This window comes from Grammomys surdaster, unplaced genomic scaffold (assembly GCF_004785775.1).
Source record: "Grammomys surdaster isolate TR1022 unplaced genomic scaffold, NIH_TR_1.0 308951, whole genome shotgun sequence".
Lineage (NCBI taxonomy): Eukaryota > Metazoa > Chordata > Mammalia > Rodentia > Muridae > Grammomys > Grammomys surdaster.
In genome coordinates this window covers 1,743-29,518 of record NW_021625921.1, presented here as the reverse complement: position 1 = coordinate 29,518, position 27,776 = coordinate 1,743, and the positions used below count along the sequence as shown (strand labels likewise).

The window sequence follows — 27,776 nt, the reverse complement described above, 5'->3', positions numbered from 1 at the left end:
ATACTTAATTGTTTTGATACCAGAATTGTGGATCATTTCATAGTCAGTGTATTTTTCACAATCTGCTACACCGCTCTCTTCTTTATTGATTAGATCCATAGGAATCCATGTTTCTACCAGTCCTCAGAGAAGAGCCAGCTCTCGCCAATGGAGACACATGTGTGGAGCCGGCTGAATCCTGGGGATAGCTTTTTCTTGTTACTCGACAAGTACGCTTTCCGTGTTTTCTCTGCAGAATCTGAAGTGGAAATGGAGTGTACTCTAAGGTAAGATTGCCTGGTGAGAAGTGAGTGAGTAATAGTGTTTGTATCCGGTTCCTCCACCTTCCCTCATGCTTCAGGGAGGTCATTCTAGGGCTGAGCCATATTTGGGCGGCAGTAGTCACATAATTTGTTTTTCTGGAAAACACTTGGCTTTGGATACTTCAGCCTTGTGGTGTTTGCTCCAATGTGTGCTGTCTTTTACCTTTGTATTCCTAATGTTTCCACAAAACAGAAAATCAGTTACATGTTTCCTTGATTTTTTAGCTTTCTTAATTTTTAAGGTATTAATTCTGACTCTTACAGGTGAACTTTCTTATAACACTATAAAGTACAGAGTTGGAGGACTGAAGATATTAGGTAGTAGAATAACTGCTAAATTACAAACTAGTTCCTGAGCTAGGTGTTAGGCAGCTGCTGGGCTTCAGTTTTCAGGCTTTAAGTGACAGAGTTCAAATACTAGACCCATAGAACTAATTAAAAATATTAAATATATATTATTTATGATATATCACATATTATTTATGATATATATCATATGTGATGTATATTGAGTAGTTTGTTTAACTCATCACTTGATAATTTTGTTTGTTATCTTGGATTCTTTCAGAAATGGGGGATAGAGCCCCTTTTCATATGTAAATAATTATAGTCTGAGGTACCAGACTTATATTCATATTATAAATAAGTATGAAATATACATTTCTTGATATCGTTGATGTTTTTTTGTATTTTGGAGCTACCTCTATTTTGCATTTGTTACCATATCAATAACTTAAAACTGTTGTTTTCAGGCCTGTGTTCATTTGCTTGACATTGAAAAGCCAATACATGGCAGAGAGTTGGTAGAAAAGCAAGTGTCCTCAAGAGACAGCACCCTAAAAAGTGGAGGGGGCTTTCTTCTCCCAGAAGACCATCTTGGGGAGGGAGAAGAGATGCATGGGCAGTGTGGTAGGACAGCCGTGTGCTGAGTGTCAGAAGGCAGCATCTTCATCATCAGGCGTGGGCTTTTTCTTTGTATTTTATTTTATTTTAATTTATTTTCCTGACTGGAAACTCAAAACTCCTAGGGCTAATAATCCCTGTGTTCCTTAAGACAAGCCCAGTATTTGTCTGCAGGTTATCCATCCCAGCAGGTCACACACAGACATGGGATAAGGAGGGATGTCTTATTTTCTGATGTTATCTGAGGGTTGCCACGTGTTCTAGTTTTTAAAGAAAGATTATAGCAGTTAAGGGCTTAGTCATCTAGGTGTTTTGTATAGAATGTAGAAGAGAAAGGGAGGTAGGGGAAACTCTGCCAAACACAACTGCTAGGAGTAGCCACTGTTACGCTTCAGTATTCAAACATTGAAATCTTCATAACAGTGACTGTGAGGGAGCCACACTACTGATATCTCTGTTGCATTTGAAGAAACCAGAGAAGTTTTGAGACTTGCCTAGGGTTACATGACAGGTCCAGGTTCCAGACTAGTATTTCCAGAATGATGCTCTTACAGACTACCCACTGCTGTACCAGAATGACTGTCTGGGTCCCACTGTGCAAGTACCTAGAGGATGGTGAAGTCAACCTGGTGTAGTCTTACACTGGAATGAAGTAGGGAAGGAGGAAGGGAGGGAGGGAGGAGGAGAGGGGGAGGAAAAGACAGTGGATGTTAGTTCCATGTTGAAACCTGTGACTGTGAGGGAAGTTCCAAGTATGTGAAGTGTATTTTGCATTCCTCCTGCATCCCCAGCAGTGGGTGCAGGGTGGGGGTCAGTACCTTGATTATCAGATTGAGGGATACTGTGATAAGGTAAGACTTCTTTCCTTGGCTAAACTTCATTGATGATGCAGAAGGAAGTAACACAATTTTGTCCCTCGCGGAGATTTTCTTCAAGATAGTCTCAAGGAAAGTTCAGTAAATTTTTGTCATATTATCTTATTTTTCCAAAGTATTAAAATTCTTAACACTTACATTCCATACAAATAATTGCTGGTTTCAAGTACTAATTTTGAACAAAGCAATAAAATGTTGACAGAAATCTCATTTTAATGTGACAATGAATAACTTTAACATTCATTTGTAATTACAGAAGGGTGTGGATTTGGATGGGAGAGGAGCTGGGAGGATCTCAGAAGGGAAGGGATAAAGGATTCAGAATATATTATATGAAAAAAAATGTTTACATAAAATATAAAAAAAAATAGAAATAAAAATAATAGAAATAAAAGAAAAAGGAAAGGAAAAGTTTATAAAATCATTTGTAATTTGTTTAAAATCAGTTTCTTTGTATTAGCATATTTTATATTAAAGATATAAATGAACCCTTAAGGATAACTTAATTACCAATACAATCTTAAGTATGAGGACTATTACTGAAGAACTCACATTTCTCAATTTCAAAACCAGCTACAAAGCGCAGTCATTATGTCTGGCATAATGGCAGACATAGCTCAGAGGAGTTGAGGGTTCAGAAATGAGCCTTTGCTTTACTGGCCCTTACTTTGGACAGGGACACCAATTCTAATCAAACAGGCTCAAGTCGGTTGTCGAGATGGTACTAGAACAGCTGATAGCCACAAGGCAAAAGCAAGATTAGACTTTCACTGTAGATCACACACGAGTCAAAGTGGATCAGACACCTAACTCTAAAGAAGGGAGCATAGGTGTAAATCCTTACCACCCTGCACCAGGTCTAACAGCAAAGTATCAGCATTTGATAAACTGGATTTCTCCCCATTTGGAAACTATGTATGTTTATGAAAACAGTCAAAAAACAAAAAGGACAAGTGAATGACAAAATATTTGTAAATCATATATGTCTATAACATCTGTATCTAGAGTATATAAGCAATTACAACTCAACAACAAAAGGAAAACCTGATTTTAAGATGTTCACCTGATTAGAATACATATTTCCTAAAATGAGCATGAAAAGATAGCACCACTAGTCACTGGAAATTTAAGTCAAATCTATAATGAGATACTCTTAACAATTTGAAAAAAATGCTGATTTCACTCCTAGGCATCTGTAGTACGTGTCGATATTAGCATATGGAGTGACTGGACTTCTCATCTACTGTGTGGTGTTAGGAATGCCACAGTTCATTCTCCTTGAATGCCCACATTGTGATACTTCTTTAGACTTAAAAATAAATGCAGCCGTATGGCCTGGCTCTGCCCCTGTTAGGTTTATGTCCCCGAATTGAAGTCATGTGTTCACACAAAAACATACACATGGATGCACACAGTAACATCATTCATAGTAGTCAAGGTAGGAAACAAACTGAGTGTCTGTCAGCGTTTGAGTGGGTGGGCAAATCCAGAATAATCTAGAAAGGGAGATAGTTCCTGTCATTTCTTATTATTCTACCATTGAAGTTCAAGTCTGTCTTTGAAAGAGGTTATTCCTTATTTTAAAACTTCTGAAAGAAAAACTTAAAACTGTCAATCGGACTTTTCAGTTACACATTTCTGAAATCTCTTATCTTCAGTCTTAGAGGTATATTTATTTTCATTTTGTGTATGTGAGTGTTTGCCTGCACGTATGTGTGTAGGAGCACCATATATGTGCCTGACATCCACAGAGGCTAGAGGAAGGCAGTGGGCCTGGAGTAACAGACAGTTGGGAGCCATCATGTGGGTTCTGGGAGCTAAACCTAGGTCCACGGCAAGTGCTCTTAGCTGCTGATGGCTCTCTTCAGCCCTGGCCCATGATTTTTAAAGACTAATGTATGATGTGATAATATATGAAAACCGTGGACTGTAGTATTAACTGTGGTTTTAGCCTTTAGTTAGACAGAAGGAGCCCAACACCCCAGTGAGAAGTCCTCAGATGCATAGAACTGAGCAGCTTCAAGGCTGCCACTAGACGTGTTATAAATGATAGAAAACAAAGTTCCGTTTTATTTTATAGAAACAGTCAGATGCTTGATGAAGGTGATATATTGAGTGAGATGCAGAAGTCCCCTGTGGTTGACTTACCTGATAAGACAACTGGTGCCTCACAGCTACAAGGAAGCCCCGGAATAACCAAGACCAACTGTCCCACCATAGATCCTATGGTGAGAAACGTAAGACGCACCATTCTAACCTGGTCTTTATTTCAAGAAGAGAAAAGACAACTGAAATCATGCATGCCATGGGTTTGTAAGTTAGTCTGTAGAGAAGGTCACACTAGGCTGACACTTAGGCTAATAGGTAATGAATTTCTTGTAAGAACTTTAACCTTTGTGGATAGCTATGTCAATGCTAATTTTCTTCAAAGTAAATCCTTTTTCAGATTCCCTAAGGATGGGTGGTTACCTTTAGGAAACTATTTATGCTGTTCTTTTAGTCCTCTTCAGATGAATGCAGAGCTCTCAGTGAGCACCAGCCAAATCCTACCCAGAGGAAAAGAATCCTCCCAGCCTGGATGTTAGGGGAAAGTCTAAGTGATCAGAGCCTTTCCACACCTGTTGAGGGTGGAGGTAGGTTTCTGTTTTTGTTGATGTTGAGTTTCAAGGAAACATAAAGACAATGTCAAGGTTCTTTTCAGCAAATAGATGTAGAATGGTGGTTGCACGTGGTATAGGTAGCCTGGGACTTAAATTCCAAGGTGTGGCTTATTGATAGCTGTCTTCTCTATGTATCATGTCACATACAGACACAGACACAGACACAGACACACAGATACACACACACACACTCAAACGAGTTGCTTCCATTTTGGTATGATTGATATTCCTATTGATAATATAAACACTTGCTAAACTGCATAGTCTTGGGGATGGATCAGGTTTTTGCATAGAGCTGAACAGAAGATAGGATAATAACATACAGTTAAACAAGGAGGCAGGCTTACTTAATATCATTAGGAACTGCCTCTGTAGAATAGTCTTCAGGCCATAAATATCCAGGGGGAGAAAGCTGTGGTGAATAGTTTCTGCACACATTGTCAACAATCCATGGAAGGCTTTGCCCAACCCTCTTGGAGCTGAGACATTGCCCATGCCAACAACACACATTCACTTAGGACTTCCTTTGTCCCTACAGGCACTTTGGCATTTATTTCCTGAACTGCTTCTGGCCCCTTGAATGTTCTTCAGAATAAGGCCAAGAGACCGAGGCCCATAGGCCAGATCTGGCCTGCCTCCTTTGATAAGTAAACCTGTGTTGGAATCCAGCCATGCTCAGCTGTCTGTATCTAATGGCTACTCTCTGTTATGAAGGCAGAGTTGAGTAGCTGTTGTAGATGTGCCATGGCCCACAGAGCTTTATATTCTGTCTTTTTTTTTTTTTTTTTGGAAAAAGATTACTAATCTCTCCTTAGAACAACAATGACTACAGAATGTTTGCATACTTATATCTTAGCTCTAAGGGATTCTTCAGACAAATTTTGGTTATATTCATAATTTACTTAGTCAGAATTTGAGCACTGGTTTTATAAGAGGTGTATTTTATTGTTTTTCAGGGCACATAAAGTCTGTCCTCTTGGGGTTCTCAGTGGAGTGTAGCAGACACAGTCAGCCATAAATATTTTTCTCTTAGTACAAAGTTTACTTAATCTTTTCAGATTAGATGATTATGAATTTGTTGTCAGATGGGACACTGACTGAGGTTCACCAACTATGGTTACTTTTTTATGGTTGAACTTTGGTTACTATATATAATTCGATGTTCGTTGTTACTGAGAGTTTTTAATTTTCAAAGTATAGAGGACATTCTCTCTCTGAGGTTTTGGAGTTTCTAATCTATATTTGAAATAAGTTGGATTCCTAACTCGATGGTGGACATTCAGGATATAAAATTCACTGGGTTATTCTGTGAGCTTTTCTCTTAGAGAAAATTAATGCTACAATTAAAAAAAAAATCATAACTAATATGTCAGGCCCTCTCATGTACTTCTGGTGACTCTGAGTTCTTACAGTCCCCTTTTGCAGATGTAAGCGGTGTTCTGAAAGTTGTAGTGAAACAGTTACAGCGGGCACCATGCATCTCAGCCTGGTGCACTCTGGGGCTGGTGTCCTCAGCCACCATGCTGCGGAATGCTATTTGGGATTTGTAAATAAGTGTTTTCCCAGTGGACATTGCTGTAAATGCGACTTTGATTTTGTAGGTGTTCATCCCTGTCATTCAGGCATGATCCCTTAAGATGGGATCTCTCACTGAATCTGGAGCTTGCTGGGCTTTGGCTTCACTGGCTGGCATCAATCCCAAGTGATCTTTCTGTCTTTGCCTCTCCTGCCACACAGTGCTGGGGTTACAGGCCCGCAAAGTCCTCCCCCACTTTTTTTTCTTTTTCTCATTTTGGTGTTGGATATCCACATTCAGATTCTTAAGCTTGCACAGCAAATTATCTTACCCGCTGAGCCGTCCCCCAGCCTGTGAGCCACTTGCTATTTGATCCTTTTAGCTATGTGGAGTATTGCCCTTTGAAGATACAGGAAGTCACTTTCTTCTTATTCTTTGTATCTGTGTGTTTGTGTGTATGTTAGATAAGGCTGCCATCCAGAGGAGTGGAAAAGAAGGAACCTGTGAAGACAGAACCCCAGTGAACACAGCATGGCATGGGAGAAAGCTGTTTATTCCATCAGGAAATCCAAAAAGTGTGTCAGCAGAACAAGACCCTGGGAAGAAATGCAGAAAATCTGGCCAAGAAGGACCAGGTGTTTCATCTGAGGTGATTAAAACTGTGTTGTTTTTTTTTTTTCTTTGTCAGGTATTTGAGACAGGAATAATTGTTCCTTTCAGCCCTTTGGAGAAGATCAGGTGATAGGCATGAATCATGTGCTGGATTTATAAAAAAAGAAACCTAAGCTGCCTTTTAATTTGTGTTTATGTAGTTAAAAACTAGCTCAAATGTTTTTGCTTTACTGAAATATAATTTTTAATATAGAGGAATAATTTGCATTGTTGGATATTGTTTGAAATATTTGACAGTATTTCACACTAGAGAAAGGTGGAGACCTCTTGGCACTGGTTTTAATTTGGCCTCTGTTCTGAAGGCTTGGTTGTGTCCTCTGTGGACTTCATAGAAGCATTGTGGGTCAGCGTGGTGAGGAGACAGATGGTGGAATGGATCCTCACAGAGCATGGGGCCGCTATTCTGCTGTGGCTCTATGGTGGTTGTAGATGTTCATTCCTCATTCAGTGTGTACAGTTCTCTAGAGTGGTCTGGCTGAGCTGACATTTCCTCGATGCTGGTTATTCAAAAAAAAAACCAAGACCCGTTTATTATATGATGTTTTTATTTTTTTAACGTGTGGAAGCTATAGCACATTTTATTAACATAAGCCAGGCATTAAAACAACAATACTTTTATTTATTCTTTGGGAATTTTGTATAATATACCCCCTCATCTCTCACACACCCTCCCCATCCTTTTATCCCTAGCCACCTACCTGAGTTTTCTTCTCCTGACCCCTGTCCGTCAGGTTCACTGAGTGCTGCACACAGGGTTAGTTAGGAGTGAAGTCTGCACTGATACGCACTTGATCTCCAGGGTCACATCATCAAAGAGAACTGAGCGCCCCACCCAGCAGTCACCAATATAAGAGCTCCTCACTGCTGAGAATTCATGCCCAGTGTCTCCCCTCTGTGCTGGCTTCTGGGTAGCTTGAGCTTGCACAGGGCTTGGACATACTAATGCATTTAACTTCATTGAGAGGTGGCCCCAGGGCAGGAAGTCTGCACATTTTTCTTCCTTTCAGAGTGATAGCTTAAGGTGATACTTTTCATGGACTTGTAGTCCACTGGCTGAGCTCTGTGGGTCTCTCAGTCTCAGGAAGCCATGCTGGCCCTGCCTTGGAACAGGATCCACTGGGTCATTGAAATGTCAGCAGCTGTCCCTGAGGTCAGTCTCATGGCTTCCTTCAGATTCACATCCTCTCCTAGGGAGAGACCTGACTCCTTAGCACCTCTCCCAGCTAGAGAAGTAGATCCAGTCTCTAAGACTCAGTGTCTTCGCTTACTGATGGGGCCAAGTGTAATAAAATAAGATGAATTCTGGCTCATATATATCTGCCTTTAAATCTTAATAAAATAGAATTTATCTTATTTAAGCTTCTAGCCTTCATACACTCTATTTGAACAGTAAGCATATCAACTCACTTTGCCTATTTTATAAGAAATTATTTAGAGAACATTAATATATGTTTTAATATGCTTTATCCTGACTAAGTTTGATAATTGTAAGAAAGACTTTAAGAAATACCCTTTTAGCTCATAGCAGGGGGGAAGAAGTAAGCAGATCTGAGTTATTCAATGGTTTTGCCAGGCCTTGATGACGTCAGGAGACATCATATAACAGAGCAGGAGGGACCCCAGAGCTCCACTTGGATGACTGCTCTGCCCTTAGGGGTTTACTTCTCTTTGCCCAGTAGGAAGAGGCCCAAGCTCTCGTGACCTCTGTGCTGGGCTCTAGTGAAGCTGAACCAGAGATCATGGCTAAAGCTGAAGGCCCAAGCCAGACCCTCCATGTCTGCCAGGTTTTTGTCTTAGGTCTTATCCCTGGAGAGCAGCCAGTCCAGATGGGATAGCACAGTGAAGAACAGGAGACAAGCTCGCTCTGAGAGGAAACAATAGGTAGGGTACCCATCTAGTTTGATGCGTGGAGGATGTGTGGACCTTATAAGAACCCAGAACAATATCCAGTAGAGTAGACATTCTCTTTAAAAAGACTGAAAAACAAATTGGAGAGAAGGCAGAAGAGTCACCCTCTGGCCCATTTCCTGCCTGTTTATAAGCAGTGCCTTAAGTGTACACCTGCAATATGAACTCAAGGAGGAGAACCATTGACGTGTCATCCTTCAGAACCTGCAGGAAACTGACACCCGAGATCACACTGCTAGGAAGCTCTAGGCTCAGAGGAGAAGCCTCTGTGCACAGCGGGGATTTTCCTGTTGTACACCTTGGACTGTGAGCGAGTTTTGTGACTAGTACTCTTCTCTTCATGAAGTTAATCGTTCAGTGTAGGATCTTGTCAGGCCTCACAGGTCTTCTGCTGTCCTCACAGGTTATGTAACTGTCCAGCTTATGGTCAGAATGAGGGCTCTTGAATTGATCAACAGAAAGGTCACTGCTGTGGTTTCCATGCTCCTATCTCCTCTGACAGTCCACACTGAAACCTACTCTCCCTGTGCAGTAGCTTTGGCAAGTGCTTGCTTGGTAGACTGCATTCACCAGTGGGTTAAAGTGGTTGAAACAGACTACAGAAGTGGGTTTGCTTCTCTCACTCTGCTGCCACAAGAGATACAAGGGCTCATCTTCCTGTCTTCTGCCTTGTCAGACATGTTTGTCCTCTCTTCCTTTCTGCCCTAAGATGACAGAATAGGAAATTCCACATCAGATGCCAGCAACTTATCATGGTCTTCCCAGAACTCAAAACGGAGAGAATATATTTTTGTCACCTATAAATGACTTAGTCTGATTAAGGCAATAGTATTTCTTTTACGCAGTCTAATTAGAACTGCCACAGGCAGCAGAAGGAAGCTCAACCAAAACACCTGCCTCAAACTGGTATCAGTAAATTATTAAGTTATTGCTTACTGTTATCAAAGCAAGCCCAACACCTACCACTTAGCACAGTGACTTACGATTTCTTACAAAATCTATGAGTTAGCTGGTCTCAGTTGGATACTTCTTTATGGCATATTTTTGGTATTAGCAGTGGCTAGAGCATCCTGAGTGACTTTGTTCACACGAATGGTGCCTCTGCAAGGACTGATGGGATATCTGAGAGCTGGTTGTGCCCTCCACTTACCATTAGGTAGTTGAGACTAAATCTCTTTACCTGACAGCTGGATCCCAAAAAGGTAACGTTAAAAACTGCTGAAGAGGTGGAGGAAGCATTGTAGAAGTCAGACGGGTCAAGGACACTACAGGAAACCCCACAGAACCAACTAATCCGGGCTCATAGTGTCTCACAGAGACTGAATTGACAACCATGGAGCCTGTGTGAGACTGACTTAGGCCCTCTGCACATTTGTAACAGTAGTTCAGCTTGGTCTTCTTGTGGGACTCCAAACAGTGTGAGCAGGGGTTGTCTCCAACTCTGTTGCCTGCCTTTGGGACTCTTTCTTCCTACTGGTTTGCCTAGTATAGCCTTAAAAGGAGAGGAGGTGTCTAGTCTTACTGTAACTTGGCTGGTTACATGGTTCTATGGCTGGTTGATATCCATGGGAGTCCTCTCCTTTTCTGAAAAGAAAGGGGAGGGTTACGGGGACACACACACACACACACACACACACACACACACACACACACACATTTTGATTCAAACTGAAAAAAATCGGCTTAACCATCTGTCAGGTCAGAGGGCTCTAGGATGAAGTTTAAATGTATTATGACAAGACATGTATCTTTGGATATTGTTAAGAGAATTCTTGTTCAAATGCTTCTCTGAAGCCAGCATTTTCTTCCTGCTATATTTCTCTTTCAAGGTCAGAGAGCTTACAAAAATGTTTGAAAAAAAAAAAAAAAGAAGGCTGTCAGATCATTTAAGGTCGAGAACTAGTACTGGTATAATGTCATTTCTACTGAACTTTTTAGTCCTGGAAATTCACGAGGTTCCGGGTGGATGACAGGGTAACTATAAGTTGGAAAGCGAGGGAGAACAAATACATCCTGAGAGCCTCTAATTCAAAAGTAAAAAAAAAAAAAAAAAAAAAATTAAAATACCTCAAAATCTGAGACTTTCTCCATACTGACAAGATTCTCAGCTCACTTGAGACTTGGATAGTTTCAGACTTTGTTGCTCAACTCTAAATCTTTATAAGTACTCCAAACTCCAAACCTCAGAAATCTTAAGCATTTTTTGGTCCTAACCATTTGGGATAAAGGACTGCCAGTTAGCTGTTGACCTTAGAAATTTGGATAGAAGGAAGTGTGAGTGGGGCCCTTCACAGGAGGAGGGCCTGAAAATATATTGACCACAGACTCTTTTAGTCTCTAGAGAGAGACTGGAAGAGACAAAGTAAAATCTCTGAGACAGGGAAGGGAAATGGTGGTCATGGTGACATGATGAAGAAATGCAGACTTTAAGCCACTTGGGGGCAGCGAGGCATATGATTGGAAAAGTATCTGAGAAGCAAAGCTACCATGCTTGAAGTCTGGGTCTGGGGGAAGGAGGAGGGATAAGACAGGCTCCAGGTTTCCAGCAGGGATCGCAGAAAACGTTAGAGACATTATGGCAGAGAATCATAGGTAGTTTTCAGTCTCAGGGAGAGACTTCCCAGAAAGAAATACTTAGCTAGTGTTTGAACCATCAGTCTGAGGCTTGTTTATGAAACAGAATTTTCCACTATTCTCCTGGGAATGTTAAGGGAGCTGATACAAGACTTTAGGGCAACATATCAGCATGGTCATTTCTGCCAAGAGCAGCTTGGAAACAACAAATCACCTTGCTGAATTTATGTCGGGGGAAGGACTTTATTCCACCCCTTGCAATATATTGAAACCAGACCGGTGAGGGGCAGGGAAGTGCTTCCTAGACAAGTTGATAAACTATTTTAATGATCTTAATGGTGTATTCTGGTCTTCCTCAAAGGACCACTAGCCTCATGATCTCTGAAGCCTTAGACACACACCTTTACTTTGAAGATGATCTTTCTGCTGTTACTCTGACTCGATAGCCTCCCAGGCTTAGTCCTTAACCTGTCCATCAAATCAAAAATAAGCAGCGGTGGATGTTAGTGGATCTAAAGCTCTCGTTCTTCTGCTTGCTGTAAGTGCACCTTACATTTTTTCCTGTCCCCTTACCCACCAGGTCAGTGTCTTCCTCAAGCCCATGAGCTTTGGAATTGGCACAGATCAAATTTATGTATCAGCAAACTTAAAAATTACTGTGTATAATGGATTTTGGGATCATTTATGAATAATTGAAACCAAGAATGTTAAATTCTTGAATGCCAAGGATGCTATATATTAATATTGCATGGAGTTCCATAAAGAACATTATGATTTCCAACTTTTGTGTCTCTCATTTGATTTTTTTTTTGGTTGGGGTGGTGATGTCTTAGGTCTCTTTACATAATCCTGGCTGCCCTGGGACTCACTCTGTAGACCAGATGGCCCCAAACTCACAGAGATCTGCCTGCCTTTGCCTCTCAAGTGCTGGATTAAAGGCATATGCCACGTGCCCAGCTGTCTCTCTTATTTGAAATCCTCTAACTTATAGTATTGACATCTGTGATTTTTATGTTTCTTTCTCTCTAAGAAAGTCAGCATGTTATGCATATTCCTTGTGAGGAACTAAAGGTTAATTTTTAATGAAACAGATTCTTCTGTATGTTCCTTGGAACTACAGAGAGTTGGACTATGATGTGATACATTTCATTCTCTGATTTTCATTTCTGAATAGCAGAATAATATATGCTTATTGCATGTCTTATTATTTAATTTAGTCATATAATTGCACATATTATTGTAAATAGAATATCCATAAGCATATTTATTAAAGATGAAAACTTGCATTGGACTCCTCCTCTGGTTCCATTGTTGTACTGATTTTTGTAGCAGTACAAATTCTTCACCTGGATTTATACAGACAAACACACACATGCACATATAAAGATGCTGCATTTATTTTCAACATGGCCTTCATGTCCTGATCCTTCTGTCACAGCTTCCCAAGTACTTTGATGATGAGTATGTGTAACTGCACTTGGCTATGAGAATTTTTTTAATTTAAAATTTTTGAGAGTCTCATGCTTGAATACTAGATTTACATAATTTCTACTCCCTTCCCCCACTTCCACTTAAGTTTATGATCCCTTCCTCTTTAATTATTGCTAAAAGCACATGCACACACCCACCCTACATTTGCTTATATGTGCGTGTGTTTAAGCCTTCCCCCTGGGGCCCACCCCTGGATTAAACTGATTCTCCCTCTCAGCAGCAGTTGGTTGCCTGTAGCTTGTCATAGGGTGGGGTTGAGTTTTTCTTTTATCTGTGTTGGCATTTCAGATGGGCTCATTTAGACAGCTGTATTGTTGAGGATTGGTACAGCTTCCCTGTCATGTCTGGTAGACATTGTCTTGTGGCAGGTATATATGGTCCTCTGCTTCTTACAGTTTTTTCTGCCTCATCTTCCATGACTTCCCCTGCGCCTTCGGTGTAGGAGTCGGGTCTGACAACCCACTGTCACTTGTTGTCTACGTTTGGCTGATTGTGGATCTCTGTGATAGTCATTATCTGCTGCAAAATCTTTGATGGGGTGTGGTTGTGTGAGAAATGACTTAAAAACAGTAAACACCAACATAGAATGATCCTGTTCTCTACAGCTTCAGAGGAGCTAGGGATGTGCCTCAGTGGGTAAGAACACTTACTTACTCTGAAAGCATGAGAACCCAAGTTCAGATCTCCAGCACCCACATGAAAAGCCAGACACAGCTTCACTTGCCTGTCACCCCAACATTAGAGGGAAGGGATGGGCAGAGCCTGAGAGCTCTCTGGCCAGCAGCCTAGCCAAAAAGGCAGAGTTTGGATCCAGGGAGATCCTATTTCGAGCTAGTAGTGTGAAGAGTAAGAGGGAAAGACACTGGAGGTCTTGCTCTGGCCTCTGCATGTGCATACGTGGGCATGCATGCACTGCCCCTACAGACACATCAAGAAGATAAATAAAGCCACCTTTTAAATGCAAGCCTGTCACGCCACCATTAGTTCAACATCTCCACAATATTTTATAGAAAGGATGTATTCTAATTTATTTTATAATTTTCAATGTGTTTCTTTGTATAAGATGTTGAATGGGGATTATTCTCTCTCCCCCCCCCCCAAACACACACTTCTGCTGGCTCCACAATATCCCATGTTTGGAAGGAACCCTAGTGGTGAGAATCACCCCTTTCCCATGGGCATGAGAGTTGTTTACCCTTTCACCTCCAGGCTTGTACAAAGATTTCTGAGAAGCTGAGCCCTTTAAGGCACAGCGTGGCACAGGGGGGCACAGTGCTTCTGATCATCACTTCCTTCATTTCTAAGGATGGAGAATGACTTACAGAGTCTAAAAATGCCACAGGAACAATAATCTAACAAGTTCTGGGCTATTTGCTCAGCTGCCAGACTTATTGACTCACCTGTTGTAGAACAGGAATGAAGGGAATGGAGAACTGTAAAGCAGGCTGGAATTGAGGTGTGGTGGGGAAACTTGGAAGTAGAGTGTATGGTTTAGAGGGATGTAGCATAAAGATGCCACCACCCAAGGGTGAGTTACAGGAAGTAGCCAACTGACTGTTGTTGCTAGATTCTCTGCTGCTGCCCAGAGCCATGAGAAGGTCTACACTCCGTCGAGAGTGTGATTAGCCAGTATGAATAGTATTTTGAAGTTATACTTTCTTTTAAAAAATATTGAAACATTTAAATATTTAGTCCAAAAGAAGTCATGTGAATAGTACGTTAAGAAATTTGAAATATTAGCTATCTATTAGTACTAAAATCAGCTTTTGCCAGATGGCAGCCAACAGCCCCAAACTCTTGCTTAGAAACGAAGGGGAACATTCATGAGTGTTTGGTGTGTGCTCTGTATATCTTTGACAAGGTTACCAAGGAGACTTGTGTTAAACAAGCAATGTTTCTGCTCCACAGAAAGTGGAGTACTTGCGAGATCCTTTTTTAAGACTAGGCTTACTCATTATGCCAGTGGCCAGAACAAATTAAGAAGGTATACAATGGTGACTAGAATATCTCCTTTTTTGTCAATTTTTTGATTTTTGAGAATTTTGTGTGAGTATAATACTGATCATCTCTACCCCCCACTTCCAACTCTTCCTGGAGTTGTACTCCCTCTCAAATTCACGTCCCTCTCCTTCTTTTCCTTTCTGTTATTATTTATTATACTGAAGCCCACTGAATCTAGTTAGTGTTGCCTATATGCACATTGGCAAAGTGCTAACCACTAGGATGTGGGCAACCTACCAGGAGGTTCATCCCTAAAGAAAAGTGACTGTCCCTCAGTAAGCCGTCTCCTGCCTGGAGTGCCTCAGCCAGGGACAGGACCTTATGAGCTGGATGGTGTCTACCCATGCAGGGATGCTGACTAGTGTGGTCAGTCTTGTGCAGGCAGCCATGACACGAGAGTTCATGAGTGTCTGTTCCTGCCATGTCCAGAAGACACATCACAGCACTCTGCTCTCACAGTCTTCCGACCCTCTCTTCTGCAGTGTTCCCTGAGCCTTGGGAGTAGGGATTGGATTGTAGATATCTCACCAGAGGGTGAGATCTCGGTCGCTTATTCTCCACCCTCTGCCCAGCTGTAGTTAGTTATCTGGGAAGGGAAGCCCTTTGATGAGAAGGACAGTAATCTGTAGGCATAAGGATCAATATTATAAAGCAGTTATATGTTTTATCCACTTAACAAGATGGTGGTTGGTGGCTCTCTAGGCTTAACTGGCTAACCTGACACTTTTATCAGATCATGTCACAGGAAAGTCTCTTGCTTTCTGCAGCTGGTGGTAGCATTCCCTCACACAGATTCATCTGTAGATGTGAGCCAGTTTTGTCATTCTGCCCTGTGAAGAATACCATGGCTTAGAGAGAAGTTCCAAGGTCACTTTAAAGAAATTAGAAGGACAGTGCCATGTAAGAGCCTTTTGAGTGAGATTATGTGACAGCAAACTAGAGTATCTTCCTATAGCTGGGTGATGGTGCTGCACGCCTTTAATCCCAGCATTGGGAGACAGAGGCAGGCACATGTCTGAGTTCCAGGCCAGCCTGGTCTAAATAATGAGTTTCAGGATAGCCAGGTCTACAGAGTTGACCCTGTCTCAGAAAATAAGAAAAAAGCAAAACCAAAACAACAGCAAAAAGAAATAGAGCATCTTCTCAAGTTTCCTTTGTATGTTTTCTAGCTATTTTTACTAAATATCTGACATAGTTGTAGAGGTTCATTATAGCTGTAAATTGATATTGTAAGAACTACAAATTGTTAAAAAGTTTCTAAACAAAAAACAGAAAATGGTATCTTTGGTAACTTTAAAATAGGCTTGAAGTTTTAAGTTTTTTTTTTTTTTTTGTATCACAGAACTTGTATTTTTGTCCTCTTAGACTTTAATTTATATATTTCTTTTTTTAAAAGCTTGCTCTTTTTTTTCTTTTTGGTGTTTTGAGGCAGGGTTTTTCTGTATAGCCAGGCTGTCCTGGAACTCACTCTGTAGAGCAGGCTGGCCTCGAACTCAGAAATCCACCTGCCTCTGCCTCCCAAGTACTGAGATTAAAGGTGTGCGCCACCACTGCCTGGTGTTTGCTTTTTTTAATGATGCCTTTTCTGTATTTCTTTTATAGAATGTTCCAGACTCTTCATCTCCAGTCACAGTAAGTGGCCCAGATGTGGATACTGTGAAGACAGATAAAGGGAGCAGTGCAGGTTCAATAGAGGAACTTGATGAAGTCTCTAAGTATAAAGCCACCACCAAATCAACCTCAAATGAAGAGGGCAAGGCAGTGAGCCATCCCGAGAGTCATGCAAGTGTCCAAAGCAAGTCATTTCCTGAGAAATCTCAAGGATGCCACCCTGAGTCCAGCTCTGCTCCCTCCAGTCCTGGTGCTTCACACACAGACACAGCTGATTCAGTGCTAAGCTGTTCAGAAGACAGCAAGGTCCGGAGGACGTCCTGCATGTATGGGGCCAACTGCTACAGGTAAGGCGGACCTGAAGGCAGCGCTTCAGCCCATTGCTTCTGTGCTGTTCTATACTGTGCGTATTAAAAGCCTAGTAAACCATTGCCTTACGGTCAGGAGCTTTGCTGCATTTCTACTGGGTCGTCCTTTCCCACTGTGCATTCTGGTAAGTCCTGCCAGAAGCTTTTAGGATGCAATGGGGACTTAAATGTTTTATGTGTAGACATGCTGACTAATGCAAGAGCCTGAATACTGGGGAATCTAGACTTAAAAGCTGAATCACACAGACTTAAATACCTGCTTGCTTAATAGCTTAACTTTAAAGAGATGCTTTTGGAAATAATTACTGTATTTTTTACTAAGGTAATTTTAGATTGTGTTTAGGCACTGTATTGTATTTCACTATTTTTCACATTTTTCTATAAAATAGAAAAATGTCTATTTTGATGCATTCAAATCATAATCTTAGTTTGAGAGTGTGGCGCAGCCTGTAAGGTTTATGGCAGCATGCATTAGTTGGTCTGTTTCTGTTGTTGGCTGTCCTGCTTGTCAAGCTGTGTCTGTGCTGCGTACCTGTCGTGTGCAGCATGTACCTGCTGTACATGTGTGTGCACAGTTTATGTTCACCATGGATTCTGTTCATTTCTCACTCTTGTCTTCCTCTTTAAAACACATTGTCATTTTAGCATTAGTGTAACTATATTTTTCACTTTTAACAGTTTTGAGTTTTAGATTTATGTATGATATTGTCTGTGGAATGTCCTTATGCCTAGAATATAATGTAAAAATCTACAGCAGATTATAAACCATCTCTTACTTTGGATTTTGAAAAAGTCCTGTTTTGTGTTTGTGTTAGTTGGCTAATGTAGCCGTAACGGAATACCACAGACTGGTGTGCCTTACTTAGAGAGTTGCCTTCTCTCCATTCTGGACATTAAAAATGCTAGCCAGGTTCTAGAGCTCCCAAGCCTGGCTTCTCTTCCTGTCAACGTTGAGGGTGGCTGCTTCCTTGGTGCCTTTTCTCTGCAGGGCATCCTCTGGTGTCTCTTCGTCACCTAGGAAGATGCCAGGCACTGTGTTGGGCTCTCAGCATTATGACTTGACTGAGTCTTAATTGTTTCTCTCATAGGGACATTGGACATTAGCACTTCTGACACAGAGGTTTTGAGGGGACACAAGTTCAGTGAATAGCAGGATTCAACCCTGTCATTCCCTTTTTTTTTTTTTTTTTTTTAAATATTTATTTATTGTATTGATGAGTACACTGTAGCTGTCTTCACACACCAGAAGAGGGCATCCAATCTCATTACGGATGGTTGTGAGCCACCATGTGGTTGCTGGGATTTGAACTCAGGACCTCTGGAAGAGCAGTCAGTGCTCTTAACCGCTGAGCCATCTCTCCAGCCCGTCATTCCCTTTTGTTAAAGGGGTAAATGTTTTACCAAATAAAAATTTATTTACTTATACTTTATAATGATATGTTAGTTTTAATTACTCTTACCTTTAGGCAGTAACTAACTTTTCATAGTTTTGGAATAAAGAATGCCTGAAATTTGTTTAAATTGAAATGTTTGTATTTGTAACCAAGAGAAGAAGTAACTTATTGAAATGCTTATATTTATAAACAAGGGGGAGAGTGGCATTTTGAATTTGAGATACACCCACATACCCACATACATACATATCTATAAAATCATTACAAAAATCTACCTGTTCTTCAGCCTCTGTATTACTGCTGTAAATTCTCCCTTCTATCAAAGGGTAATATCCCAAGTTTCTAAATTTTCTAAATTCACGTTCCTCTTTGTTTTTTGTTCTAATTTTTAAAAATCAATATACAAAGTAATAGGTTTTATTACAATATTTGCATGTATCTTAATTATAATTTATTATAATCTATCCCCTCTGATGTCCTCTATGCTCCTTCTTGTTTTCTGTTTTTTGAGATAGGGTCTCCCTATATATAGTATAGTTCTGGCTGTCCTGGAACTTGCTGGGTAGGCCAGGCTAGGCCTTGAACTCACAGAAATCTTCCTGCCTCTGACTCTGAGTCCTGGGCTTAAAGGTGTGTACCACCATGCCCGGCTCTCTGTGTGCCTCCTACCCTTTCCCTAACTTGCTGGTTTCCTTCCCTTCCCAAATAACCCCTTTCTGCTCTCATCTCACGGCCATTAAGTCACCCTCGATCTTTCTCTTCTTGAAGATCCAGCTCTCTCTTCAGCCTCTGTTGGTTAATGACCCGTAACTCCTGCCCCCAGTATAAACTTCATAAACGAGAAAAGTGTAGTATTTGTTCGACTCAGTCTGGCTCATTTCACTTAACATGATGGTTTGCAGTTCCCTCTGTTTCCCTGCACATGTTATGATATTTAGAATGTGATTCTCATGAGTATGCAGTAGAGTCCCTAGAGACCACAGAACATTATTGTTGTTAATGATCAAATGCAGAAACAAGGAGGAAAAGCCAGCTGCTTTTTCTTAAGCATGCATTACATCCTTATGATTTTATATTGGCACTAAAGAGTATATAAGGGCCAGTGAGATGGCTCAGTGTCTATGCTAGATAATTCTTTTCGTTGTCATCATTGTCATCACTGTCATCATCATCATCATTAATTTTGTCAGCTTGACACAAGCTAGAGTCATCTGAGAGGAGGGAACCTCAATTGAAAAATAATGCCTCCATGAAGTTGCGCTGTAGGCAAGACTGTGGGACATTTTCTTGATTGATGTGTGACGGCCCCACAGTTGTGGACAGTGTTAACCCTGGGCAGGTAGTCTTGAGTTGTATAAGAAAGCAGGCTGAGCAAGTCTTGAAGAGTGAGCAAGCCAGTCAGCAACATTCCTCCATGGTCTCTGCTTCAGGTCCTTCCTCCAGGTTCCTGCCCTGACCTCCTTCCATGATGAAGTGTGGCCTCAGAGTTGTGAGTGGAAGTAAACCCATTTTCCCCCAAGTTACTTTTGGTCATGATGTTTTATCACAGCAATCAAAATCAAACTAAGGTAGTGGGTAAAGGCACTTGCCACCAAGCCTTGTGACCTGAGTCAGGTCCCTAAAACACACATAGTCCAGGGAAAGAGTGAACTCTCCCCCACCCCCCCTTATAGGTGAATAACTAAATGCAAAGAAGATTTTTTAAAGATGTTAAGATATGCTATTTATAATATGGGAAAAATATTTTCATTGTTATTTTAAATAAATAAATGTACTTTTCTTATTTCTTGTTGTATGTAGCTTTTGCTACCCCGCCTAAGCTCCGCACTGCCAGCTCCCACCCAGCTAATATTGGATCCATGAATGAAAAACACAGACACACACACCTGTTCAATTTCAATGTGCCTTTTTGGCACAATTGCTGGGTGCTACTTATCTCCTGCCTGGAGAATCGAGCCTTTATCAATACTCTTAGCTCCACACCTCTCCACCTGCCCTCAACATTAGTTGCTCAGTTACATCTAGTCCAAGCTAAACACTCCCAAACACCCGCCTGTAGGAGCGGCCAGTGACCATTCCACCCCAGATCTCACATGACTCTGTGGCTTTTCTCTCTCCAAAGCATTATGAACTCTCTTTCTGTCTCCTGTGTCTTCTGTCTCTTCCCATGGGGACCCGGAAACCACCTATTCCTTCTACCCAGCAATTGGCATGTGGCTTCTTTAGTGATAGATCAAGAACCAATTGGGTAACAGGACCGTAGCAACAGAACCACCCCTACAATTTCTCATTTTAAATTTCTACCAGGGTAAACCCCCCACATGAACAAAAGGTACTCAAACTCTAATATATAATAATATATTTTAAGAGCATAAGAGAAGCCTGAACCAAAGAGTTTGAAAAATGTTTTTAGAAGACAGGATAGTATACTTTGTATAGTCAAAAGAGTTTAAAGATCAGAAACATGGGGTCTTTTTAGAATGCTGGTAATGTTTTTATCTTAGCATAGGATGCAGCCTTTAAAGGCTGTAGATGCTTATGTTTGTTGTATACCTACATGAACAATATAATGCTTACAAATTCACCTTCTATACATGTCATTGGTCATATGACACTGAGAGTCCTGTTCTGTCTCATTGTCCCTGCTCAAGAACAGAAGAGACCTAGGAAAATGAAGCCCATAAGTGAAATGAACTAAAGTCTCATGCAGTAGGCAACTTTATTCAGAATCCCAGACAATTTATACTGTGAGGGTTAAGAAAGGTCACAGGAGTAAAGTGTAAAGTTCTCATGAGTTCAAGCAGAATACAATGACAAGAAGTGGCTGTTTTTCCATAGAGGTGTATAAAGGATAGTTTAAACATTTAATTGACTAGCAGCAGCAAGCAATAATGAGTAATTTAAAGTAAACTTATCTTCTCCACCTGGAAGGAGTACAGAAGCATCTTCCAAGATCAGTTCTGTGTTTTGAATAAACTGAAATCACAAGACTTCTTTTCTCAGAGTGTTTATTCTCACAAGCACCCAGAATCCACAGGACTGCATTCCTGGCCCATTTTCCAACAACCGGATGTCAAGTTGGTCAACAACATGGCATAGAGATGTCACCTGTGTTTATGTCATCAACATGGGCATTTGCTTTCTTTCTGGGATAACCAGATACTGGTTGGTTTCACTCTACAGCCATTACAAACCCATAGCCTCCTATTGTTTTTTTTTTCCTCTGACAGTATGTTTATTGTCTCACAGGAAGAATCCTCTTCATTTTCAACACTTCAGCCACCCTGGTGATAGTGATTATGGAGATGAACACATCAGAGACGAAGGTGTGACTGGTGACAGGCCAGAGTGTCCCTATGGGGCATCTTGTTACAGGTAAGGAGGCTGAACCATGTGACTGCACTGTTCCCTAAATGCCTCTTAGCCAGGTCAGACGGCCTTCCTGGAGCCCCTGTCTGAGCCTGCAGCATAGTTTCCATTAAATTTATCTAGAGCACAGATATTCTCTCATGTAATTCTAAATTGTTATTAATATTATAGGTACCTGACACTTTTCTGTGTTTCTGTCTAGAATGCAATCAGGTTAATTTATAAGACATCCTAATACATGCTCTATGAAGACTCTGAGGTGTGATATACAGACTACTGGAGATGTTATCTCTATTCCTGTCTGCTTCCTCAGCTTCTACTAATCCACTCCTTTTGGTAACACCCAAAACTCAGTCACAGCTGAAGAGCATGGGAGCCTTTCCTTTGCCCGTCCGTACTGTCGCCTCCTTAGACGGAGGAGACCTCTCCATGCCACAGTCTTGATCAGAATGTCTCCCCACCCAGGAAGCAAGCATGTTCCATTGAAAGAAAGGATTCTTGATATTTTGAAACCTTGATTATTCGGAGAATGAATTTGAACTTAACCAAAGTATAAAATAAAGTAATCCCAAACCTAAAGAACTCTAATGCAGACACGATTTTGTGTTTTAGGTAATTCTGAGTACAGATTACAGACTAATCTGCTGGTTGTGATAAAGTTGATGCAAATGGCCTGTCTTTTATTGATTTTTCACGTCCTTACTGATTTTATCCTGTTGTTTTTGTTATTAGAAAGACTTTTTAAATCTCTTATTTTGTATGTTTGTCTTTTTTACTTAATCCTGTTGGGTTTTTCTAATCTCAAAAACTTAAGAAATTCACTGGAAAAGCCATAAAAGTGGAAATTTAAGTCAGAGCCCCTTCCATGTTGGTGATATTTAGACGCTTTTCAGAGCTGCTGTGGGTGGGGTTATTTTCCCAACTTGATGCTTTGCAAGTTCATTTTTGGTGTGTAGAAAGGTGTTCTTTTGATGTTGATTTTATGGCCTGCTACTTAGCTAAAGCTTTCCGTTGTAAATCTCCTGGTGAAGTTTTAGGGTCTCTTAAAGAAAGGACCATGTTTTTGACACAGAGGAATAATTTAAAGAGAGGATCATGCCACTGACACAGAGGGATAGTGTAAAGAGAGGACCATGTCACTCACACCGAGGGATAGTTTGAGTTCTTCCTCCCCCATTTGTATGCCTTTTATTTCTTTCTCTTTCCTTATTACTCTGAGATTTCACACATAATGAATAAGAGTTGGGAATGAACAGCCTTTCTTGTGTCTGACTTTAGTTTTTCAGCATGATGTTATCATTGGGTCAGTGTGGACTCAATACTGAGTGGATTTCATTTAACCAGACCTGGGTCTTGGAGGCCACAGAGCTTGCAAGTGCAGGGGAAGCTGTCTTTCTGGCACTGGATCATGCTCCAGTGATTGGGCCTCTGAAAGTTTGTGCTTCGGGAGTCATGGGTCTCTGTGCTGTCCTGTGTCCAGGAACCCACTAGAAGAATCAGTGCTAACCCACTGGGTGTTGACCTACAGCATTGGCCAAGCTACCAGGGAAGGAGCATGAGTTAAGACTGCAGAGAGCCCTGTGAAGATAACCAGGTCTCAGAGGAAATGGAAGCTCCTTTCCACTAGAGGCATTAAGTAGAGAGGCCCTCTGGGTTGGGGGTGTTGGTGGGAGGAAGACACTAGATGCAGGAGTGACTGTGGAGTCGCAGTGCTGGTCACTGCATCCTGTCTCATGACACTGCATCTTCATCTACCCTTTGAAAGTTAAAGTCCTGTCCATCTCAGCCTGCTATCCTTTAGCTGCCTGTCTTAGGGTTTTACTGCTATGAGCAGACACCATGACCAAGGCAACTCTTATAAGGACAGCATTTAATTGGGGCTGGCTTACAGGTTCAGAGGTTCAGTCCATTATCATCAAGGCAGGGACATGGCAGCGTCCAGGCAGACATGGTGCAGGAGAAGGACCTGAGAGCTCTACATTTTGTTCTGAAGGCAAGCAGGAAGGAGAGAGACTGGCATCCCCAGGCATCTAGGAGGAAGCTCTCAAAGCCTATACCTACAGTGACACACTTCCTCCACCAAGGCTGCACCTCCAAGTAGTGTTACTTCCTGGACCAAGCATAGTCAACCCACCACATTCCACTCCCTAGCCCTCATAGGCTTGTTCAAAAATGAGTCTGTGGGGGCCATACCTAAACATATTATAATGCAAAATATATTTAACCCAACTTCAAAAGTTCCCGTAGTCTATAGCAGTCTCAAAGTTCTAAGTCTTTTCTGAGAGTCATTCAATCACTTAACTGTAATCCCGTATAAAGTCAAAATCAAAAAGATCACATACCTTAGATATTACAGGATATACATTACCATTATAAAATGTCATAGTGAGTAAATACTGGGACAAACAAGACCAAAACTCAGCTGGGCAAACTCCAAACTCTGCATCTCCATGCCTGATGTCAAAGCTCTGAGACCCCACACTCACGTGACACAATTCCTCCAACAAGGCCACACCTTCAAGTACTGGCACTCCCTGGGCCAAGCACATTCAAACCACCACACTGCTTTTGGGTCAGTTCCTTCTCTTGTGTAGGAGGAGCTAAGGTGGGAGGAGTTATGAGAGGAAGAGGTGGAGTAAGGAGGAGAGGAGGAAAAGGAAGAGGAGGAACTAGGAGACAGGAGAGGAGAACAAGAGACAGAGAGGAGATAGAGGTGGATGTTCATGTGTCTGTAGCAGTCAAAGGTAGTTGGTATATCTAGGTTGGGTATTGGGTTATACTTCTGATTGTATGGGTATCTTGTTACTGATCATTACCAAATATAAAGTCTTTGATTAATCTTTAAGCATTAGAGTCTCATCTTTCTACTGGGCCCACGTGGATGGCGGGATGGTTTAGGCAATGCCCAGCTGTGCAGAGACATCTCCCACGCCGACATCTCGTGGGTGGCAGGGCAGGTGTTTCTAGTTGGCCATTTCTAACTGCAGCACACACATGGCCTCTGGCCGAGAAACAAGGTGGCTGGGCTAGGCAGAGCTGCTGCAGCTTAGATAGTCGGCCTGAGCCTAAGGCCGTTTTAAATACTTATTACGACATCTTGCTTTAAAGCCAAACATTTAGTTACTTGAGATTTCTAAACCAGACTTTGAGGGACACTCCAGTAATAAACAGCTAAGATCATTTTTAACTTTTCAATAATCTTATTCAATTTATTATAGGGAAAATGATGCAAAAAAAAAAAGAGAGAGAGACTGTCTGAAACAAACATATTAATAGGGAAAAAAACAGTTTTAAGTTTCAAGTGGCTCCAGATAGTAATAAAATAATAAGTGTCCATGTTGAAGATAATACTTACCAGCTATGATTATAGTTCAGTGGTTAGGGTACCTGTCTGGCATGCTCGAGTCCCTGGGTTTGAGCCACAGCACTTCTAAAGAGAAAGAGGGAGGAGAAGGGAGAAGAGGGGACAAGATGAACATTTGTCAGTGGCTTATTCTTTCATTTTTGTAGGTTTGGAATGTTTTAAAGAAAAACTAACAAAAGTCCTCAGATGCCCAGCAGTGGTTTCTGGAGCACAGAGGACAATGTCTGGTGTTTATGCCCTGCTGTGTGCCTCCTTCCCCCATGCTCACACTGACTGACCTTTTACCCAGAACTGAGTTTCCAAGTCAGTAGCTTGAACAGTGTGTCCAGTAGGGAAGACATTGCTGAAGCTTTCCCGTTTGCAGCTCCCTGAAGCACATGTCACTTGTTCGTTTTTCTCAAGCTCAGAGTTTCCGTTCGAGCAGGAGGTCAGACTTGGGTTAATTACCCCACACACAGTCTAGTGCAGACGCTCTGTTCGTCTTCACACCTGTTGAGTCATGACCTAATTAGCTGTACACTTGCATTCCTCAGCTGCTTACTGCTCACCCACCGGAAAAGTTAAGAAGAGAGAGATACTGTGAAGATGTGCCAGGCACCTGGCACAGGGCTGTCCTGCAGCAAGCAGTCTGACTGGCTCTGGACCCGCTAAGGACAGAGCCTCCCACCCACCAAGCTGCAGCTTCAGCTGCATGTGGTGTAGGCTCTGTGGGTCCTCTTCCTCAGACTGGGAGACTGAGGCTCAGCTTATGAGAGGTGTTTGCCAGGATTCTGATGGGATGCCTGCCCCTGAGTTAGTCTTTATCCTCTTTCCAGTCGTAACATTCCCACCATAGAATCTTTACTCTCCTGGAGAGTCTGTAGAGGATGTTTGATGGTGAGAGTTTTAAAATTAAATTTAAATTGCTCTTGAGTGGGCAGGGAGATCTAGTGTGCTTTTTTTTTTTTCTTATAACTTTGTATTGTTCAACATGCTAGTCAAATTACCTATAATTTAACTAAATTAGCCAAAATCAAATACAATTCAAAATTCAGTTTCTCAGTCAGTTCCAGTGTCCACATGCTGTCACTGTTTAATGTTCTGGATGGCACACAGAGAGAATGTTACAGAGATTTTAGGGAGTTCAGTTACTGTGACTCTTAAAATTAGTATTAAATTCTGTCAATAGATCTGTCATTACAAGTTACATGCAGTGACATTGTATTTTTCTAAATCTCATTACTTAAAGTTATGTTTTTATAATAACTTCCTATTGCCTAGAATAAAGAAAATTCTTGGAACAAATACAAAATATTAGGTAATGCTAAAACCCAGGAAACATTATTTATAAATCAGATGGTTCCACATAATTAGAAATTATTTGCTTTACTCAGTAGTGTCAGAAGCATAGAAGAGAAAAATACATAATACTTTAAAAGTATAATTTTATTATGGAACATTTTAACAAAGTATACACAGTGTTAGCTGATACAAATAAAGAAAAGGTGCTTTTACACAGGTGCTGTGACTTATAAGTGGGAGCTTTCACCATCTGATAATTATGAAGCTCTTAAATCCAGTTCATTAATTTGTCTGCCCTCTCTCTATTCTGTCGTTTCTTGAGTTCAAAAGCCCTTATCCTGGCGTGGGATGCACACTCAGTAAATACTGTAATGAAAAGGCAAGTCTACTGGGCAGAGTAGCACATGCCTGCAATCCCAGCAAACAAGGAGCAGGAGGGCTAGGAGTTCCAGGGAGACCTGGGATCTGTAGCAAGAGCCGTTGTGATGATGATGGTGGTGGCCAAAGTGGAGAAGGAAGGGGAAGAAGGGAAGGAGGGGTCAGGGAATGGAGGGACAAATCCTTCCATGAGATGCATCTTCAGCTCTGACTTTACCTGCAGGTTACCGAGCACTCTGCTTATCTTCATAGCTCTTTTCAGTCCTTAGAGAACTCCATCCTGTTGCTGCCTCCTTTTCTTTTTCAGGAAGAACCCCCAGCACAAGATGGAATATAGGCACAGTGCAGTTCCAGGTAAGTAACTACTTCAGTCAACTCAAAAGAAACCTTTGAGTAATTCTCCAATTAAACTGGGTATTTCAAAAATATTGTTGCTTATATGAGTTATTGTTGTTGATTTAAGTTACTTCTCCTAGATTATTTTTAATGAATTTTTAGTTGAATCTTTTTCTGTATTTTATTTATGTGAGTATACTGTTGCTCTCTCAGACACACCAGAAGAGGTCATCAGATCCCGTTACAGATGGTTGTGAGCCACCATGTGGTTGCTGGGAATTGAACTCAGGTCCTCTGGAAGAGCAATCAGTGCACTTAACCACTGAGCCATCTCTCCAGCTCCCCCACCCCCCTTTTTAAAATGAACTTTCAGAAGCCGAGTTTGATAGCTCACACTTGGATCCCAACACTTGGGAGACCAGGGCAGGAGATGCCTCAAGTCTGAGGCCAGCCTGGGCAGTACACTAATTTCCTGTTCCAAGTAAATGAAAGAACTATAACCTTCTGTTTAACAAATGCTTTCTGCAATCGTAGCCCAGCAGCATATGCGTCTCCTTTGTCTGTTTGGTGTCTCTTATGCCAAACCCGAGAACAAAGCGTCAAGCTGGCCTAGCAATGGTGAAAGCACACTCACTTCGGTACCGGAAAGCCGAAGGGTGGGGCTTGGATCTGGACAGTGCTATTGGGTTGGCTCATTATTACTGTCAGTAATGTTTCCATTTCCTTTCACCATTCTCTTTCATCATTCTGTCTTGGAGGGCTGTTCCTTCTCA

At 41.4% G+C, this 27,776-nt stretch overlaps 1 protein-coding gene across 3 annotated transcripts in view; it reads left to right on the top strand.

The window, feature by feature from the left end:
• LOC114616183 (aprataxin and PNK-like factor) overlaps positions 1-27,174 on the top strand; it is a 34,495-nt gene extending 7,321 nt beyond the window's left edge. The window contains exons 3-9 of one of the 3 annotated variants that reach the window (XM_028761699.1): positions 94-266; positions 4,161-4,308; positions 4,581-4,713; positions 6,721-6,905; positions 16,505-16,860; positions 21,525-21,650; positions 26,979-27,174. In XM_028761699.1, coding sequence (XP_028617532.1) covers positions 94-266; positions 4,161-4,308; positions 4,581-4,713; positions 6,721-6,905; positions 16,505-16,860; positions 21,525-21,650; positions 26,979-27,060 — 1,203 coding nt within the window. In that variant the 3' untranslated portion in view covers positions 27,061-27,174. Of the gene's footprint in view, positions 1-93; positions 267-4,160; positions 4,309-4,580; positions 4,714-6,720; positions 6,906-16,504; positions 16,861-21,524; positions 21,651-26,974 lie in introns of all 3 variants that reach the window. The other 2 variants (XM_028761700.1, XM_028761701.1) reach the window with 2 other exon arrangements.
• The last annotated feature ends 602 nt before the right edge of the window (positions 27,175-27,776 follow it).